The sequence below is a fragment of the Chrysemys picta genome, chromosome 2 (assembly GCF_011386835.1).
Source record: "Chrysemys picta bellii isolate R12L10 chromosome 2, ASM1138683v2, whole genome shotgun sequence".
NCBI lineage: Eukaryota > Metazoa > Chordata > Testudines > Emydidae > Chrysemys > Chrysemys picta.
Window position 1 is genome coordinate 73,978,991 of NC_088792.1, and position 18,503 is coordinate 73,997,493.

The following is an 18,503-nucleotide window of genomic DNA, read 5'->3' on the forward strand; positions in this document are numbered from 1 at the left end:
CCTTGCAATGTTGATTACTGTTTTGTTAAATTATTCTAGTATCTCATTCCTTCTGAGGGGAGGGGAGATTCAGCTGCAGCATTGGAAACTTCTTGTGGCATTTGTTCATTCAGGGCAACTTGCTGCTTGGTTTGTATGACAGATGTAAGCAATACAGTTCCCTTAGTAGCTGAGATGAAATTTCACCAGAGATTCAATTTACATTCATAATGTCCTAGAGTCGGGGGAAATGTTGACTGCCACTGAGCTATGGACAGGTCACGTGGCACAACAGAAGCTGAAAATGTTAAATGTACATCTTGGGGAACAGGACAGGTAGCTCAGTGCTACACATGCCAGCTGTGAACTGATTTGTAGTGGTATTCCACTGCGTTCATCATTTTTGCATTTGGAAGTTGGTAAAATACCCTCTGTACTTGGACAAATCACTTAATCTCCCCAGACAAGTGACTGTTGCTCTGCTCAGTGTTGCAATGCCTAACTGACCTGGGCTCCAAAGTGCCTAAGTCACTCTTGAAAAGGAGACACATAGGTCAGTTAGGCTGAGCAACGCAACATCTAAATGACTTAAACATCTGGGTCTTCATTCTACCCAGTGCCATAGGCAAAACTGAGGCTATTTCTTTCCATCAGAGGGCTATTATGAGGATCAAATGCATGAATAATTATGAGGTATTCAGATCCTACTATGTGGAAGGCTGTTTAAGTATCTAAATAATAGAGTTAGGTTGTAAATATAATTATTGTTTAGTCATTAAGCTAAGGGACACATGTTTTCCCTTAGCAAGTAAATAAAACAGACAGACATGTCTGTACTATTTTTTGCTTGAAAGGTTTCAAGTAACAGGTGTAACTCATAGCATGAACACCCAGTGTTGACTTAAGTACACCCGTAATGGGGTCTCAATAGTTCGGAAAGTTTTTCTTTGGCTTTTGTAATGTGATGTTGGATAACGTAAAGCAACAAAAGTTTTCTACCACTTGACCGTACGTATCCTAAAGTCAGTCAAAAGAACTAGCCCCAAGGAGGCTTTGACTCCACAAGGGCCCATGAAATATTGCACAAGGGGCATGATTAAGAAAACACTCTTCAATTCTTCTGGCTGATTGAGAGATTTTCATAGCATTGACATCAAAAAAGCTCTGGGGGTGCAAGGGATTCATGATTAGCCTTCATCTGCCGCCTCCTCCCTGTTGATACTACCTGGAAGTCATGGCTAGCTGTTAAGAAGCTAAAAGACTATAAAATTATCTACTTACATATCTATAAATTGCTATTAAGAAACCCTTTCATACAGTGTGCAATGACTACATCTTGGGACAAATGAAATATGGATGCAGAACTATCATTACATCCCTTTTGATCAAACATTGTGCTGCTCTATAGGGTGTACACCTGTGGTTTGTTGAACACATTTTAAAAACCTCTCAAACCTCTCCAAATATTGAATCAGCAAGTGTTTCTACACAGTGGAGTGGTGTTGACTGAGATTTGATCCTGCTGGATGGTGAAACACTGTTGAAAATTTGAGTAGCAATATGAAACTTTCTAATAGAGCTCAGTTACAGAAATACTTTTGCTGAATATCTGTGGGCTGATCTGTAAAAATTCTTAGGGCATTGTGTTTTGTTCTGTTTTTTTGTTGTTTTTAAGGTTGGCCAATATTTTCTCACCCAGTACACACACAATTTCCCTTAACTCCCTAACTCTCATTTCTCCCATTCCTCTGGGAACTAACTCTCTTTTTCTTGATATAGATAATGCACTTATATTTTTGGGAAGGTGTCCAGGTTCACAAATCAATAATCAGCCTTATGCTGGAAATCTTCCACGTGTGGTAGTCTGGTTAATTTCAGTGGGGGTTGTGAGCGCTCTCAGGATTTGGCCCACTCTACAGTTATTTCACCTCTGACCACAAAATAAAAATAGAAATCCTTCCAAAAACAAATGGAGAAGGGATAACTGAGGCTGGAAGAAAGCGTGCCATACTGGTTAGGGAGTTTGATTTTAAAGTGAATCAGTCAGGCGGGAACAGTGTTTACCGTGTTTATAACTAAATCCATAAACCCAAGCTCACCTGTTTTATTTTAGCCTGGATGTTATAACATAACCTAGAGCCTCATTCTTCTTTACCCTGACAGTAAAATAGTTTTCTTTTTTTGATTAAAAGGTGCTCTTTATGTTGCAAGAAAAGAATATTCAACTTTTAATGTTTATAAGGGCAGTAAGCTTATCATAATCTAGCCATAATGTTGCACTCATGTTATTAACTTAAAAGAATTGGAGACTGGCTATGATTTATGTGTGAAGCCCAGGGATTTTATTTCATTATTTTTTCTGCTTAATTGCAGGGTTTTTTCCGCAGAAGTATTCAGAAGAACATGGTTTACACGTGTCACAGAGATAAAAACTGCGTTATTAATAAAGTCACTAGAAATCGCTGCCAGTACTGCAGACTACAGAAGTGCTTTGAAGTGGGAATGTCCAAAGAATGTAAGTGGTTTCTAGAAACAGTTCTTCTCATTTGTGTTACCCCATATATATGGAGATCATGTGGGAAATAATAATACATTGTCATATAATTAAAGAACTGTATCATAATGCATACGCACAAAGGTGACAGAACTTAAATTTCACAGGCAACCTTAAATCTGGCATTTCCTAACTTCCAAGTGCTTGACCTTGCAACCTAAATAACATTATTTTAACGTGGGGTTTTTATGTAATATACCAGATGTGCAATATGGGCAAGCAAATGTGGATGTGAAAACATTAAAGGGACACTTTCAACTTTTATTTTTTGTAATTAGTTAATTTTTGATAAGAGACTCCTTTCAATAGTATGTCCTAAACTTAAAACAAAATCCTTTAAACAGATTCCGTGTTTTTTAAAAAAAGAAAAATTATCGCGTGTGTCAGTTTCAGGGTGGTGCACCTGTATCTTCCCCTCTGTGGTCCACTCCAGGAGTTCCCAGTCTCCAGCTGTTTCTGGGCAGGGACCCTTGTCCCACTCCCTTCTGACCAGGGCTTTTAAGGCTGCACAGCTATCTGCCTTACACTGTGATATCCCCAGCAAGCCAGTCTGCCTAACAGCCAGCACCTGGGCTTTGCTTCCACTCTGGGGGCTATGACCGGTGTCTTGACAGCAGTTGTAAGTCACCACACCTCTCTTTCTAAGCAAGCACCTTTATTCCGGAGGTAAAAGTATTACAGAGAAAACACATACAGCTAATAAAAAGAACCTACTACACAGATGCTTATCTGAGGTCACCCCCAACTCCAACAAGGGCACTGGTAGGTGTCAGTCTTTCCAACCCTTTTGCAAGGTTGAGCTTCCCCTCGGATCCAAGGTCCTGTCCGTTTGCTGGATCAGAAAGAAGGTCTTGTGTCAGTGCAAATGTACCCTTTGTATCCCAAAAGCCCTTTCTGTGTGTGTTGGTCTCTGAAAACCTAGTTTGAACCAGTGTATGTAAGCTTCCTTTCCCATACGGAGGGGTTTACAGTCTAAGCGATTCACCTTAATCATCCCCTCCCCTCCCATGCACACACACGCTGGTTTTGGTTCCTAGAGGCGTTGTGGTAGCCCTCCCCGCTGGAGTTGCATACAATCCGTAGCCCACAGTGATCCATAAACTTAATACAGTATGGTCCCCAAAGATATTGCAGGGGATTGCAATTATCTGTCACAATAAGGATTTTTCTTCTTCCCGTTTTATAGTTTAGAAATGTTTTTGGGTAGGCGTAAGAGCCACAATACACAAACATGCTGAAGGCCTTTCATCTCTTCCCCCTTCTTCTTCCTGCACACGCCTGCCTGTTGCTTTGCTACCGTGTCTTTTTCTGTGTCTTTTTCTGCAAGGTGACCACCCATCCCTTATTTTAAGGGACGGCCCTTGACAACTTTAAACATTAAATTGAAGTTTATGATGATTGCATTGTATACTTGAAGCAGTACAAATGTACACTTGAGAGAAAAATACATGCTATGCTAAGAGAAATGGTGTTTCCCTAAAATGCCCCTTAAAATAAAGCGGCGTCCCTTACTTTTCACGTTTTTTCCCCCCCTTATTTCCATCCAACAAAGGTGGTCACCTTAGTTTCAGCTCTGTTGCTACAATTAGATAGTACTCCTCCCCATCCAACCCCCCTGTCATGAATCTGACTGGAACACAAAGTGCTGCCAATGAGCAAAGTAAGCAAACAAAAGATAAAAAGGAAGTATTTGCATATCTCTGTGTTCTAGTAATCTTTGGGGTTACTTGTGACATTTGTTGGTGCAAAATGTTCAGATGGAAATGTGATTTGACTTATTTTTCTTTCAAGCGGAGGGTGTCCCTTTACGTTCTATAATGAAAGTTTTCATACTTGTTCTGCAATCTCTAGGGGTGATTTAAAAAAAAGTTCACTTATTTTTGAGTCATGTAATGGTGGCAAAATACGTTTTTTCCCTTTTTTTAAAAAAATTAAGATTATTTTTATTTTATTTTTTGTATATGGACCACTTAACAATGGCTGAAGTTTAGAAGCTGGAACTTTTCAGGTGCCTCGTACTTATTGAAGCTAGTGTGCAAAGCAATCTTTGTGTGAAAAATAAATTGATAAATGAAAGAAATGTAGTAAAAAGTGTTTGTAAAATAAATTTGACATATGCACAATGGTGCAGTTAATGTATCAGTGATAAGGATGACTATGTATGTATGCACACACCAGATAACGGACTAGTCCTGTTCTCCTTCCTTGGTCAAATCTCCCATTGACTCCAGTAGCTTCAGTCCAGCATGTGGTCATAACCATTACAGAAATCCTGGGAGAAGAAAAAATAGAAATGAAGTTTCCATTCTTAGATTCTCCCACAGAAGTCCCCCTAGAGACACTTAAACTTGATGAAAGAATCATAACACTGAAGAGAGAATGATAACCAAACTCTAAGGGCTTGTCTACATTTCCTCGTGGGGTCGATCTAAGACATGCAACTTCAGCTATGTGAATAGCATAGCTGAAGTCGACGTACTTAGGTCTACTTACGATGGTGTCTTCACTGCGGTAAGTCGACGGCTGACGCTCTCCCATCGACTCCGCTTGTGCTCCTCGTTCTGGTGGAGTACTGGAGTCAATGGGAGAGTGCTCAGCAGTTGATTTATCGCATCTATATTAGACGCAATAAATCGACCCCCGCTGGATCGATCGCTGCCCACCGATCCGGTGGGTGGTGTAGACAAGCCCTTACTTAAACTAGAGACTTAATTCAAGCAACTGTCCTTCTTAAATTACATGAAACTTCCCAAATAGAGTACAAAGTGATGAACTGTGTATGAGAGAGCCGAACACATCCTAGAGTCTCCTATTGGCCAGGCTCCAGTATAAGGAATCTAATAAACCATCTGCCTTGCATGTAATGAGATCTTTCTGATACCCACATTAAGTAACATAGCACTGCAAGCATCACTATAGTTAAAGAAGGTGAGTGACTGAACATTTTTAATATACACCATTATCTTCCTGAATTTATAACTCTATAACAGGGATCGGCAACCTTTGGCACACGGCTCGTCATGGAAATCTGCTGGTGGGCCGGGATGGTTTGTTTACCTGCAGCATCCACAGGTTCGGCCGATTACAGCTCCCACTGGCCGAGGTTCGCCGTTCCAGGCCAATGGGGGCTGCGCTTCCCACAGCCCCCATTGGCCTGGAACGGCAAACCGCGGCCAGTGGGAGTGCAGCCCCCATTGGGTTGGAACGGCAAACCGCGGCCAGTGAGAGCTGTGATCGGCAGGTAAACAAACCGTCCCAGCCCGCCAGCAGATTTCCCTGACGGGCCGCGTGCCAAAGGTTGTCGATCCCTATTCTATAACAGAATTCCCCTAGTGCAGAAATTTAGCCTGCAGTAAATAAACCAATAGTGAATTGTTTGACTGTATTTCTAAGGCCTGGGCAACGCTTAAAATTTTGGTTGACACAGCTACATTGGTCAGGGGTGTGAAAAATCCATACCCCTGACCAATGTAGCTATGCTGACTGAACCCTCTGTGTAAAATGCTTCCATCGAACTAGCTACGATTCAGGGAAGTGTTCCTACAGCAACAGAAACACCAAGTTCCTCCAGCATAGCTACAACAACAAAATTATGCTGGTTTAGGCCCCGTAGTGTAGACATACCCGAAGTCTGGAGCCAAAACTACATCTGGCAGGAGTAGCACAAATGCCAGCTAAAGCCCATGGCAGCTTGGAAGAATAATTTTTAGTTTTGGGAGGCATGAAATCTGGGTGTGTTTCTTTTTCTGAATAGAGCCTTTCTAACTCAGAAGCAGCATTTTTCTTTTCCATCTGAAATGTTGCTAGTCATTAATATATAAACTGGACAAATACTTTGAATCCGTCGGGGAGGGAAGAAAGAGAATGATTGATCGTCCTAGTCAGTTTTGGAAAGGGGTTTACTGGACATGAACAGTGGAATTTTCATAGACACTTATGGCCATTGAATAATCCATGGATTTAAGGGCCTAGGGGCCCGATTCTCCCGTTTTTCACATTATCGCTCCATGTCCATTGGTGCAAAGCGGATGTAAAACGCTACCAATCAGAATGGCAGTTTCATACCCGTACTGCACTCATTTTGCCCAGATGTTGAATGATGACCCCCAGCTCCAGATTCTCTGCCTTAGACCTTGTGCCATCACTTAGACCAGTGCAAAGTGGGTGTGAAACGCTGCCATTCTGAATTAATAGCATTTTGCTCCCCCCTTTGCTCTGCTGTAAATGGCAACACAATGTGCCATTCATTGACACACCTGTCTTTTTCATAATGGGTGAAAACACATTAACATAGCCTCAAAATTCAGAACTGAGAGTCTATGTCTACACTTCCACTTTTGTTGGTATAACTTATGGTGCTCAGGGTGAAATAACACCCCTGAGCGACATACATTACACTGACAGAAGCGCCAGTGTGGACAGTGCTATGTCGGCAGGAGATGCTCTGCTGTCTGACATGGCTGTCGCCGCTCTTCAGGGCGCTGGAACAATTTGTATAGTGGGGGCGCTGAGAACCACACTGTAAACCCTGTATATGATGGAATCCCCTTCAAGCTAGGGGGTGCATCAGCACCCCTAGTTCCAGCACCTGTGCCGCTCATGGAGGGGTGGTTTATTGTGTTGACGGGAGAACTCTCTCACATTCCATCAGCATAGAGCAGCTATGCAGGAGATCTTACAGCTGCATCAGTAAGCTCTCTGATGCAGACATGGCCTTAGACTGCAATGGCTCACAAGGTGTAGGGCTAGATAAGATGCACTTTAAGGACTCTCATAGTTGTTAGGGACATTTCCACTGTACCCATGAAACTCATTTGTTAAAAAAAACAAATTATTCAAGAGAAACCTCTTTATAAAATGTGGTGTTTTGTGTGTGTGTGTAAACATCTGTGCTTCTTTTAAATGGGGGGAGGGGTTGGATAGTCCAGTATGGGTGATGAACTCTTTATTTCTCCCCCTTATATTGTAAGGGGCCATCTTTTGATTAGTCTATGTAAAGTGCCTAGTAGTGTTGGACACTGCCTGACTCAGGCCTCTGAGGGTATGACTACATTGTATCTGGGAACAAGGCTCCCAGTCCTGGACCAAAGATTGGTGCTAGCAGGGTTTGTGCTAGTGCTCTAAAATCAGATGTGTAGACATTGCAGCACAGGCCGGAGCTCAGGCTCTGAAGCCTGGGAGCGAGGGGTGGGCTTGAGAGCTTGAATTACAGCATCTACACAGCTATTTTTAGAGCCCTAGCATGAGTCCCACTACCATGAGTCGGTGGCCCCGGGCTAGAAGGCTCGCTAGCTCTGCTCAAGCTAGCATGCTAAAAGCAGCAGTGCGGCATGGGACGTGGGTCAGGCTAGCCACCTGAGTCCAAGCCCACCCAACCCCGTGGGTCTGGGCTTGGACAGCTCGCCCAAGCCACCACCTGTGCTAAAATGTGCATACAGCTAGTTTGAGTGTGCTAGCTTGAGCAGAGCTAATGGGAGTGTCTGCCCAGGTTGGGAGCATGCTGCAGCTGCAGTGTAGCTATACCCTTAGGGCTCATCTAGATAAACTGCTAGTGCACGGCATGCTAGTGTGCCGTAGATTTACAGTCCCGCTTGCCATGCACTAACTCTTCATCTAGACACGCCCTAGTGATATCACAATACACAATGAATTCTGTGACAGACATTCCTTATTATTTGTATGTGGGGATATACAGAGGGCTAACTGCTTCTCTTCCCCAATCCCAATAAAGAATAACCTGAGGGGCTAGGGAGTAGAGCGTTGTGGCCAGAGGAAAGGGCATGGCTTTCAAACCACTTGGGGATCTCTGATGCTGAGGGCATCCATAAGGAGGACTAGCTTCCATGCTGCGTTTTTTGTCCCCAAACCCTAAGCAGTAGGGTTTCTATGTGAGCCATACTTTCACTTGCTCTTCCACCACATGGGGTAAAATGCCTCGGTACAGAGCTGCCAGCAGTTCTCATCCGGGCAGGATCATTCCAGGTTTTTCAAATGAGTAACAGGTAATTGACAAGTTGACATGGCATCGTGTCACTTACAGACCCTGCTGGAGTGTGAACCTTCCAGACCATGCTGAGGGAGGGGTTAGATTAAATGCTTTTTCATTAATTTGTATACTACAGTGTGTGGTTCTGTGATTTTTTTTTATATATTGTTTATTGGCAAAATCAACATGATATAGGTTTAGGGGGTGAGGAAAGTCACTTACCTGCCCCCAATATATGCTGGCCTCCACGGGTTCTGTAGCTGTTGTGAAATAACCAGCATCTTATGTTCTGAAACGTCACATCAGAGTTGGGTTTGGAAATCTCAGTAGGATGATTCTAAATAACAAAAGAGGAGAGTGAATTATTACAATGCTCTTTGACAATCACCTTCAATTAACTTGTACTCCTGCTAATTTTCAACAGAGGCCACAAAAAAATGTAGGTCCTACATAAGCATGCTGTATTTCTTTAACATTTCTTTGCAACTGAATGAAGAAATTATTTTAAATAAGAGCAGCTAGAATGCGGAGTGCCTTCCACACAATATTAATACGAGACCAAACTATATAGTATTTCCCTTTAAAAGCAGTAGTATTTCAGAACTGAAAGACCTTAAAGCCTTCCTTTTAATTTGTTCTTACCCAAATGTCTGCAGTTTTCAATGCATTTCTTGAGATGTTTGTGTAAACAAAGGCATATTTACTATAGGTTTGTTAGGATTTAATTTTTTTAAACTACCCTTTTCCCCATTTCACCTCCTTTCTGGCTGCAGCTACTTTACTCCATGGCATTCGTGCCATGAACAAAGGACAGTAAAAGGTACTTCGGGAGCCGTGTAGGAAAACAAACCTACAATATTTAACCAGCCCCAAATGGAAAAGTTAATCACGGTGGACAACTGCAAATGGGAACCCAAATGCCTATTCCTGAGGGCAAAGGAGGAATGAATACACTTCAACTGTGCAGATTCTGTGTGCACGCATGTGTACTTCTGTGTTTCTGTAAGCGAGCTACAGAAGAGAAATCCCTGTATTTTCTTTTAAAGAAAATGCAAAAATAGTTGCCCTCACATGCAGCTTCCAGTGAGTTCAATGGGAGTTTATGCATAAGCATCTGAGTAACTGCAGTCAGTGCCGTTGATAGGATTTTAAAGATATAGGCACAGTATTTTGGAAGACAACAGCCTTGTGCATTTCTTGCATATTTGAAAATAAAAATTAGTGAATGGCAAAGTGCAGTGAATTTATATTTCCTTACTAGCTTATTCTCTTTCAACCGCAACTTACTTTGTGGTCTGATTCATTGAGAGAGGTTAGTGGCACACCTGCCCCCAGTGCAGCTACATGATTATTTATTTGTGTTATGATAGTGACTGTCAGGCCCAAGTGAGATTGGGCTTCATTGTGCTAGCAAATATATAGTGAAAGATGGCCCTGGCCCCAAAGAACTTACAAGCTAAACAGACAGTGTGTGGGAGGGGAAACAGAGGCACAGAAAAGATAAATAATTTGCTCATTGTCATACAGCAAGTCAGGGAACAGAACTCAGAATAGAACCCAGATATCATGACTCCCAGCTCAGTACCTTTATCTTGTGGACCATGCCGCTTTGGGAAGATATGAGTTCAGATCTTTGGATTCAGAGTCTCAAGTGCCAAAAGTTACACAATAGAACCAAGCAGGCCTTCCTAGTGTGTGGTACATTAGGGATTGGTTATGTTGTGTGAGCCTACTATGCAAGATCACATGGTGCATGCACAGAGGCTTATGCTCTAGTGATGTGTGAGCAAGCGGGGTTATGACCCAAACACCAGCAGGGAGCATCATTCGAGGAATTTCTTTTAGGTCTTCTTAAAAACAAAGATCTCAACAATTTTTTTAAATTTAACACTTAGAGACTGTAATCATGTTACCTAACACAGGACTGTGAGCTGCTGCTGAATGAGGAGGTCTGCTGTGGTTGACAGGGTCTCAGTCTCTGATGAAACCTCAGGAAACTAAGGCAGGAAACTCTGCCTGCCATTTTATTACATTTATTACATTTATTACATTACTGAGGGCAGAGCAGGATGATGCCTCATCATTAACATGTTAATGATGAGGCATCATCCTGCTCTGCCCTCAGTTGTTGGGAACAAGGCACACACCTGTCTGCGTTCGTGGGCTGGTAGAACTAACACAGGTGCGCAGTGAGGCCTTGTACAGTTATAGAATAGGCAGGAAACGGAGGAGAATTGTTTCAACAATGGGCTTGTTCAAGCAGGATACTGGAGAAACCACCTTAATAGAGTGAAATTTATCCCTCTTAGTACAAATCCAGAGTATCCTGAACTCCTTCCATCCCCGTTTTGTGGGGAGCCGCCTTTCATGCCATCCTTCTCAGCTCTGCATGGCAGCTGCTGCCCTTCCCAGGCCTCTTTGCGTGAAGGCTTTAGACCACAGGATTCAAGTATTGTAGTTGCTGATTCTGTGGCCCCTCTCCAGACTTGCCCCACATATAGATTTGTGATTCTGCTTACAATTAGCTTCCCTTGTGTGGAAACATTACCATAAAGTAGGGAATCTACTGCATTTAAAAACACAACCCACCCCCTCTTTACTCACATTATTTTAGAATTCTGTGCTTTGGAATATTTAGGGGTACATGTTTCTCTGGGTATATGGTCAAAAGCGGCTTCGGAAACAAGTTGACTTCTAAAGTGGTGGGGAAGGGCTGCAGACTAAACAAAGCATTTTATCAACAAGAGTAGGATCTCTATTCAGATCTCGAAAGAGATGTGATCTAAGCCCTGGAGTGGGAGCCAAGAACTCCTGAATTCCTACCCCAGCTGACAATGTCTGTTTCCTCTGTCCTCTTTGGCCAGCCAATTTCCCCATGTGTAAAATGTGATTAATAACCTGACTCTCTGCAGTTTTGGGAGAATTAATTTATGTTTGTAAAGGGCTTTGAAGATGAAAAATCCTAATGATAATTCCACTGAAGGGAAGAATTTGAGAAAAAGAAAAGGAGGGAAACTCTGAAACCAAGCCACACAAATCAGGTTCTTCAATCTGTGAAATTGCATAGGCTCAGAAGATCAAGCCCCAAACATTCTTGTATCCCCAATGTGGAGCTGTTTTGGGAAGAGAGAGAGAGAGAGAGAGCAAAACGGGCATAAGGGTGCTTCATTTGTTTGAGAACACAGTATATGTTAGTTTTCATGTGTTTAAAAACACAGTAGTCTAATGTTAAGGACAGTCACATACTACGGATAATGTATTCTTTATGATGTGGTGCTGAAAATGAATAATGGAATGTTTTATGTTAAATTAAAATTTAGTTGTAGAGAGCAGAGTTCTGCTGGCTGCACATTGTTTCTATGGTTAATCAAACATCTTTGCTATTGGGGTGTTTTGATGTCTTCAGAGAAGCAGATCCCTTTATTTTCTCTGAGATCTCTCTTTTTTTTTTAAAGCCTTTCCTTCTGATTTTTGCACTGCTTTTAATGCCAGTTTTAATGTTTAAAGGAGCAACTTAGATTGAATGTTATTATTCATAATTTACTCTATGTTCTGTGAAGATGGTTATGTAATAGCAGTAATTGCATCAACTCATCCAATGCGCTTTCCTCCAGTGCCATGTACAGCAGATTAATAGCCCATGAATTCATTTGCAGCTCGTTGTGTTTCAGAAAGTATTTCAGGAGGCAATTAATAAACTGCTAAAGAAAATAGCAAAAATGATTTTTTTTATCTATTATGTTAACTCTCCAGCTGAACCATTTACTGGCACCCTTTGTTGGGTGACCTAAGGAAATTCTCTTCTAATTGCTGACTCAATCACACCGTGACTCTTGAATCTTGCTCAAGTCAAAGCAGTTTGATAATTAGGCTGAACATTATTTTCTTAAATGTTGATAGAAAAAGTAAATTGTGCTGCATGCGTCTGCTACTTCATTCATTGCTTTTCAAGTATTACATAAATATTTGTAACTTTAAACCATCATGTAATCACGTTGCAACACTTAGAAAGAGAAAATGTAGTTGTATGAACTAGGAATTGAAGGCCCAACACCACTTGGCACAATTCCCGTGTTTTGTTTTGTTTTTGTCAGCTGCCAGGCTGACTTTCTGTAGCCATTGCCCCTATCATGTATGCTTAAGTCCGGGGTAAAAAGCGGGTCAGGGGAAGGGTGAGGTGGTGTTACTGGAGGAGCACATAAAAATCAGTGGTTTGCATCACAGCACCAATGGGAAAGAAAAAGTGAGGGAAATCCTCTAATGCTGCTGAGCAAAACACACGGAAAGTCAAGTTCTGACTGTTTCACTGGGACAAGAAGGAATGATCGAGACTGTAAAAATTGAGAACAGAGCTGGGGTTCAGAACCCAGGGGGAAATGAGAGAACGGTGAGATTCCTGTAATGCACGCCAAACCTCAGGAGCAAAGCCCCAGGGGAAAGCATAGTACATGCTGCAAGGCATGCCAATCTGGTTCTAGAACTGACTTTTCTTTCTCTAATCCTTTAACACCGAGTTTCCTTTAATTTGCTGTTTCAATTTTTCCAGTCTCTATCATTTCTTGTCCAAGTGAAACAGTAAGAACCATTTATTTTGAAATACAAGGGGAAATGCTAGGCCTTGGCTCCCTCTCTTTTAATAATAACAATATTTTTAAAAACAGTTTGCCTCCTATGAGCTCTTGCTTTCTTTGAGAACTGAGTAAGCATAATAGAAACATTTGTGATAGGCTCACATAAAGATTGATTAGAGGTCCTCACCTGGAAGTTACACTAAAGCATAGCTACTACGGTGATCCTTTCAGTGCTCTCTGCTGCAGTCTCTGCATTGTCACAGAGACCAAACTTATTTGATCATGTACACTGTGTCTGCAGCATTCATTTGCATCCATAAATCCTAGTCCTTGCCGACAATAAATGTGAACCTTTCCCATATTTGGCTTAATAAGATTTTTTTATTAAATTTGTGACACATAGAATTATAGTTTCATCACTCTGCAGTATCCAGTTTACCTCTGAAATACCCACTGGTTTTTGGGGAGGGAGGGCAGAATATGTGGTGTTTGGATGTTTTGTATTATAAAGTCTGTCTTTGGCCCTTATACAGGGTAAATTGCATTGAATAACACTGAGTTCCTGTAAAAAATTATGCTCTTTTCCTGCAGTACAGGTGGAATTTGAATAGACACTTTGCACTTTCATAGAGCCTTCTATCTAATTATCTCAAATTGCTTTGCAAACATTAATGAATTAAGCTGTAATATGCTGCTGTGAGGTATTACTGTTCCTGTTTTTGCAGAAGGGAAAATTAAGGCGCAGAGAGGGGAGTTACTTATCCAAGGTGACACAGCAAGTCTTTGGCAGAGTGAAGAATAGAGCTGAATTTGCTGAACTACAAAGACCATCCTTTCTTAGGGGAATTACATTTGATCAGGGCACATATGTAGGTTTTTTCCTCCCTATACTTAATAACATTATTCTAACCATACTTGTTTCTTTCACTACACTTTTTAACAATTTCTTTTAAAATCAGTAATTTGTGATACAAAATAGAAGTTTTAAGCTGCATGCAACGCGTGTGGGGTTTGTTGGTTGGTTTCTTGTGGGGTGGTTGTTTTTTTACTTTGAAGCCAAAGCTCATGCTCTCCTTGTGGTCTGCTATGTAAAAATGAAGTTGCACTTCAAGTTTGAACCTCCATAAAACCATCACATAAATCGACACAATTGGAAGTCTCTCCAGGTGAATCCCATGCCTGAGTCAGTAGAGGCTGAGCTAACTCCAGCCCATGCGATAGACTGAATGTTGCCTCTGAGTCAGGGTCATTAGTGGCTAGCAACAAAGGAAAGCCACCTGGGTATATGTAATCTTTGAGTAAGACAGGTTTCACGTGAGACAGAGCTAGGGTGACCAGACAGTGTGCAAAGAAAAAACATTTTCCAATGGGAAAAATTGGGATGGGTGGGGGGTAATAGGAGCCTATATAAGAAAAAGACCCAAAAATCGGGACTGTCCCTATAAAATCGGGACATCTGGTCACCCTAGACAGGGCAGAACTCCCATAGTTCCAAGTGTCTCGATCTTCTGAGTGGTGACCAGTAGGCAAGGTTTTGCCTACTGTCCAGCCACATTCCTTAGTGGAAGATTCTGGAGGTTCAGGTATTTTCAGTGAAGGAATTCTCAACAGGAAGTGACTTGGATGTCTTTGGCTGCCCATCCACTTTTATGTCAACCCATAATTTTGCGCTCACAATATCCTTGTGGTTGATCTACCTTATCAGTCTGTTTCCTCCTAAAATGTATTAAATTAGTTCAATCTGGAATATCTCTTTCAGTGCTTCTTCAACATGGCCCTGAAATACTAGCCTAGTTTCCCCTGGCTTCTCTGTTGCTCTTTTAGGACCTGGCCCTTTTTGCTCTGACTTGTGTGAATTTGTTTTGTTTTAAAGCATTGCGCCAAACCTTGCTCCCTCGAGACTGTTAGCATCCAATCCCATGACTTTCTCAGCTTTGTTTCAGTGCTCACATGCTTCCTTTGATGCTGAGCTCAGTGCTTTGGCACTCTCTCAAGCCTTTGATGTTTGCTCAGGTGCTTGGAGTAACATTGACACATCTCTTCTTTCTTGGCCCTACAGTGCCATGTAATGGTGTTTTCCTGTACCGATTCACTGGATTTTCCTGCCAATTTTCTGCATCTGCATTCTTTGTGCTCCTGTGTATTTTTTTTTTCTTTGCACACATTTATTTCAGGATGTGATCCTCTCAGAACCTGGAGGAGGAAGAAAAGTAGATGTTGCAGAAATATGTCAGTTTGGGATGAATACATTGGCTGCATCCTCTGCCTTGGAGCTGATTGCACGGTTGTCAGGTCTGCCTAAAAAACAATACCTAGAGCTGCCAGTTTCATGGGGAATGCATAAGTTGTTCCAGGAGCCATTCCCAAATGTCTCCTGTAAATCTGGCCTGCAGTTCTCCCAGAGAGCGTTTTAAGGACTTGTTCTCATAGGAAAAGCCCCCCTGCTTTGAGGAAGCCTATGTCAACACACACCCAGCTTCCCACTGGTGTGCTTGGATGTACTTCATCATTCCTTGGCTGTCTCAATAATCTTCACTGTTCATTCGCCCAAGGCTGAGTTCTCCAAACTGCATTGATATTTTGCTCTTTGTCACTTTGATGAAGTCCCCTGAGAGAAGTGATAGAAGATGTGTGCTATTTGGATATTAATGGTGTGGGGAAGATGCAAAATGTGATTGGCTAAACATCACTCTACAGCAGTGAGACAGTGGCTCTGCTCTAAGGATCTGTTTTTTCTCTGCTTTTAAAGAATCTGGCTAGGTCATTCGGATTTGACTTCACCCCGTTCAGGAATCCTCAAAAGCCAAGATAAACAGCTCCCTAAATCAGAACATCTTTCAAATAGCATTGCTGTGTCCTCGTATAACTCACACAGCTTCTGGGTGTGGTGTTCTGTCCCATCTAGTGGCACCGAGACCACTTAGAGAGAGAGAGAACATGAGTCTGCTCTGCAGCCTTAGTTAATAGCCAGTTGGCTTTTAGCTCATGCAGTAGAGGCTCATGCACTAAGCTCCAGACGTCCCAGGTTTGATCCTGTCTGTCGATCCTATTCTTGGTGAGTTGTTGTGAGGAATCTCCCTCGCCTTCAACACTTTCTCCTTTTTCCTAGGTGGACAGGACAATGTACATCTTAGAGGAAGATTCCACTGGCTTTGCATTCCAACATAGAGGTTTAGGCAATTATGGTTAGTAGGAACATGAGCCAAATCTTAGTACTGAACCCCTGAACTTCGTCACTGGATTCACTTGTTAAGTTGGTTCACCGCTCCATAGCTCTTACCTTAGAGGGTGAAGACCAGAAGGCAGGCTATGTTATGGAAGAAGGCTCATTGCCTGGCTAAATCTCTTCCCAGAAGATGCGCAAGCTTGTGTGGATGTAGACATGACAGCATAGAACTGGCCCTCCATCAGGCACAGGTGGCCTTTGATATGTGTGATTCAGTGGTAAGGGGAACGGCCTCAGTACTAGGTGTGTCTACAAGTTCACTTGGCTGCAGGCATTCAGATTCTGTACAGAGGTCCATATACAATATAAAAACACCTTGAGATCCCTTTGATGACTAGAGAGGGCCTTTTGTGTGGATTAGGGAGAGACCTCTGCAGAAGGCAAAGAGACAGGGTGGCCTTTGTCTCATCTGCTGAGCCCAGTGCCTCATACACTAATCTTATAGAGGCAGGGAGTGGAAAGGCAGCTGCTGGGAAGTCAGCATCCTCTTCAGAGACTGTATATTGAAAGGTTCCAACATGTATGTGGAAAAGACCACAGAATCCCCCATGGGTGCTGGAACTGGGGTGCTGCAGTATCCTCTGGCTTCAAGTGGATTCCATTATTTACAGGGTTTACAGTTTGGCTCAATGGCTCTCAGCACCCCCACTATACAAATTGTTCCAGCGCCCTCTCTCTGTTAAACCCACATGATTTTTATCCAATGAATTATTGTATAGGGAGTTTCCCAAAGCCTTGGTCATGATGAACTGTGGCCGCTCACCGCATTGCAGCTCCTTCTGCCAGGCTGCCAGTCTTATGGCTGTGCTACAAAAATAACCTCAAGTTGGGTGTATTTTGACTCTGTGTATTACATGCCTGACTTAAAGCTCATTGGAACAATTCACCTTCATTTCTTCAGCTTTCCTGAGGAAAATGTAAGGGATAATTTAAGTTTAAAAACATTAAATAGCCACCTAGGGAGTAGAAATACTTTCATGCATTTATGATAGAAATGTAGGTAGCATTTTGCTGCTAACACAACATGAGTGATAAGATCACAAGACAATTGATTCTTTTTCACCCTGTTAAAACCTAAAATTAACTGAAGCAATTTTGCCCCTCCTTTTATTCCAGAATTCTTGTTAACATGTTTGCATATTTATGAAAACTATCAATTTTTAACTCAAGATGTAATGAAAAGTCTATTGCTCTCATACAAAGAAGGTTCTGAAACTGACTATAAAAAGATGTAGCTTAAAGTCCTACAGGCAGTGCCTAAGGCTGATAAGCATTTAATTATCTGTGGGATTCTGTCTCTGTGTCCTGAATACGTAACATGTTGTTTATTGCAGATATAAATGGATTTGTTTAAATAAGTATGAGGAAATTCTTTCTTTCAGTTTTCAAGGCGCATACCTAAATTTCAGAGTTAAAGCTAAATGGATTTCCCCTGGCAAAAAGTGCAACTGAATGCAAACATGCTTTTACTGTGGATTACAAGGTTGGTTAGTCATCTGACAGACACTTTTAATGGAGTCAGAAAGACATGCAAAGGGAAACACGCTGACCTACTTTTTCTTTCTTTCTTTTCTTTTCTTTTTTTTATCACTGCAAGCAAATGAAATGTTAATTTAAAACTCCTCAGAAAATTAGTTTTCACGTAAAGGAGCTTTTTATTTTACACTTCTTTGGGGGAGTTGAAGATTGCAGGGGAAGCTAAACTTCATTGGGATATTCTGTTTTCCACGGGAAATTGGATTGTTTGAGAATCTCACCCCACTCCCCTATTTCAACACTTTCTTCTACCTCCTTTTCCTGGTAGAAGGCGATCAGCTTTAAGATTAGTGAATGATTTAGTGTAAATCCTCTAAGGCAAAGCTTTAGGAACTATTTAAAATGATAAACTAACAAATTCTGTTACACTTGCATCATTTTTATCCCATTGTATCTTTGTTTTTGTTTTTTGGCCTTTAAACTCTTTTAAAAATTACTAGCAGCTATTGAGATGCATTTTTGCCCTTGAGATTCTTTTATTAAAATATTACAAATATTTGAGCTTGTGCCTTTAAATATTTTGTTGAAATCAGAATTTAAAACTGGGGGAAAACCTCACCAGAGAAGCTTGCTCAGCTTGAGGGCTTGGGGGTAAGGGGAAGATACTTAAAGTAAATGGGGAAATTTAAAACTGGGGAGTAAACAATTAGG

The 18,503-nt window shown here is 41.7% G+C and overlaps 1 protein-coding gene and 1 long non-coding RNA gene across 9 annotated transcripts in view; one reads left to right on the forward strand and one right to left on the reverse strand.

Annotated features, from left to right (window-relative positions):
* Nucleotides 1–18,503, forward strand: part of RARB (retinoic acid receptor beta) — a 485,822-nt gene that overhangs the window by 408,800 nt on the left and 58,519 nt on the right. For all 8 annotated transcript variants that reach the window (XM_065583499.1, XM_065583500.1, XM_042840255.2 and 5 more), the window contains one exon: nucleotides 2,353–2,494. In XM_065583499.1, coding sequence (XP_065439571.1) covers nucleotides 2,353–2,494 — 142 coding nt within the window. The remainder of the gene's footprint in view (nucleotides 1–2,352; nucleotides 2,495–18,503) is intronic.
* On the reverse strand, nucleotides 2,370–9,322 carry LOC122172162 (uncharacterized). The gene is made up of 3 exons (XR_006172205.2): nucleotides 9,162–9,322; nucleotides 8,742–8,856; nucleotides 2,370–4,805 (listed from the first exon to the last, which is right to left on the reverse strand). It is a non-coding gene; the product is annotated as an uncharacterized LOC122172162 (long non-coding RNA).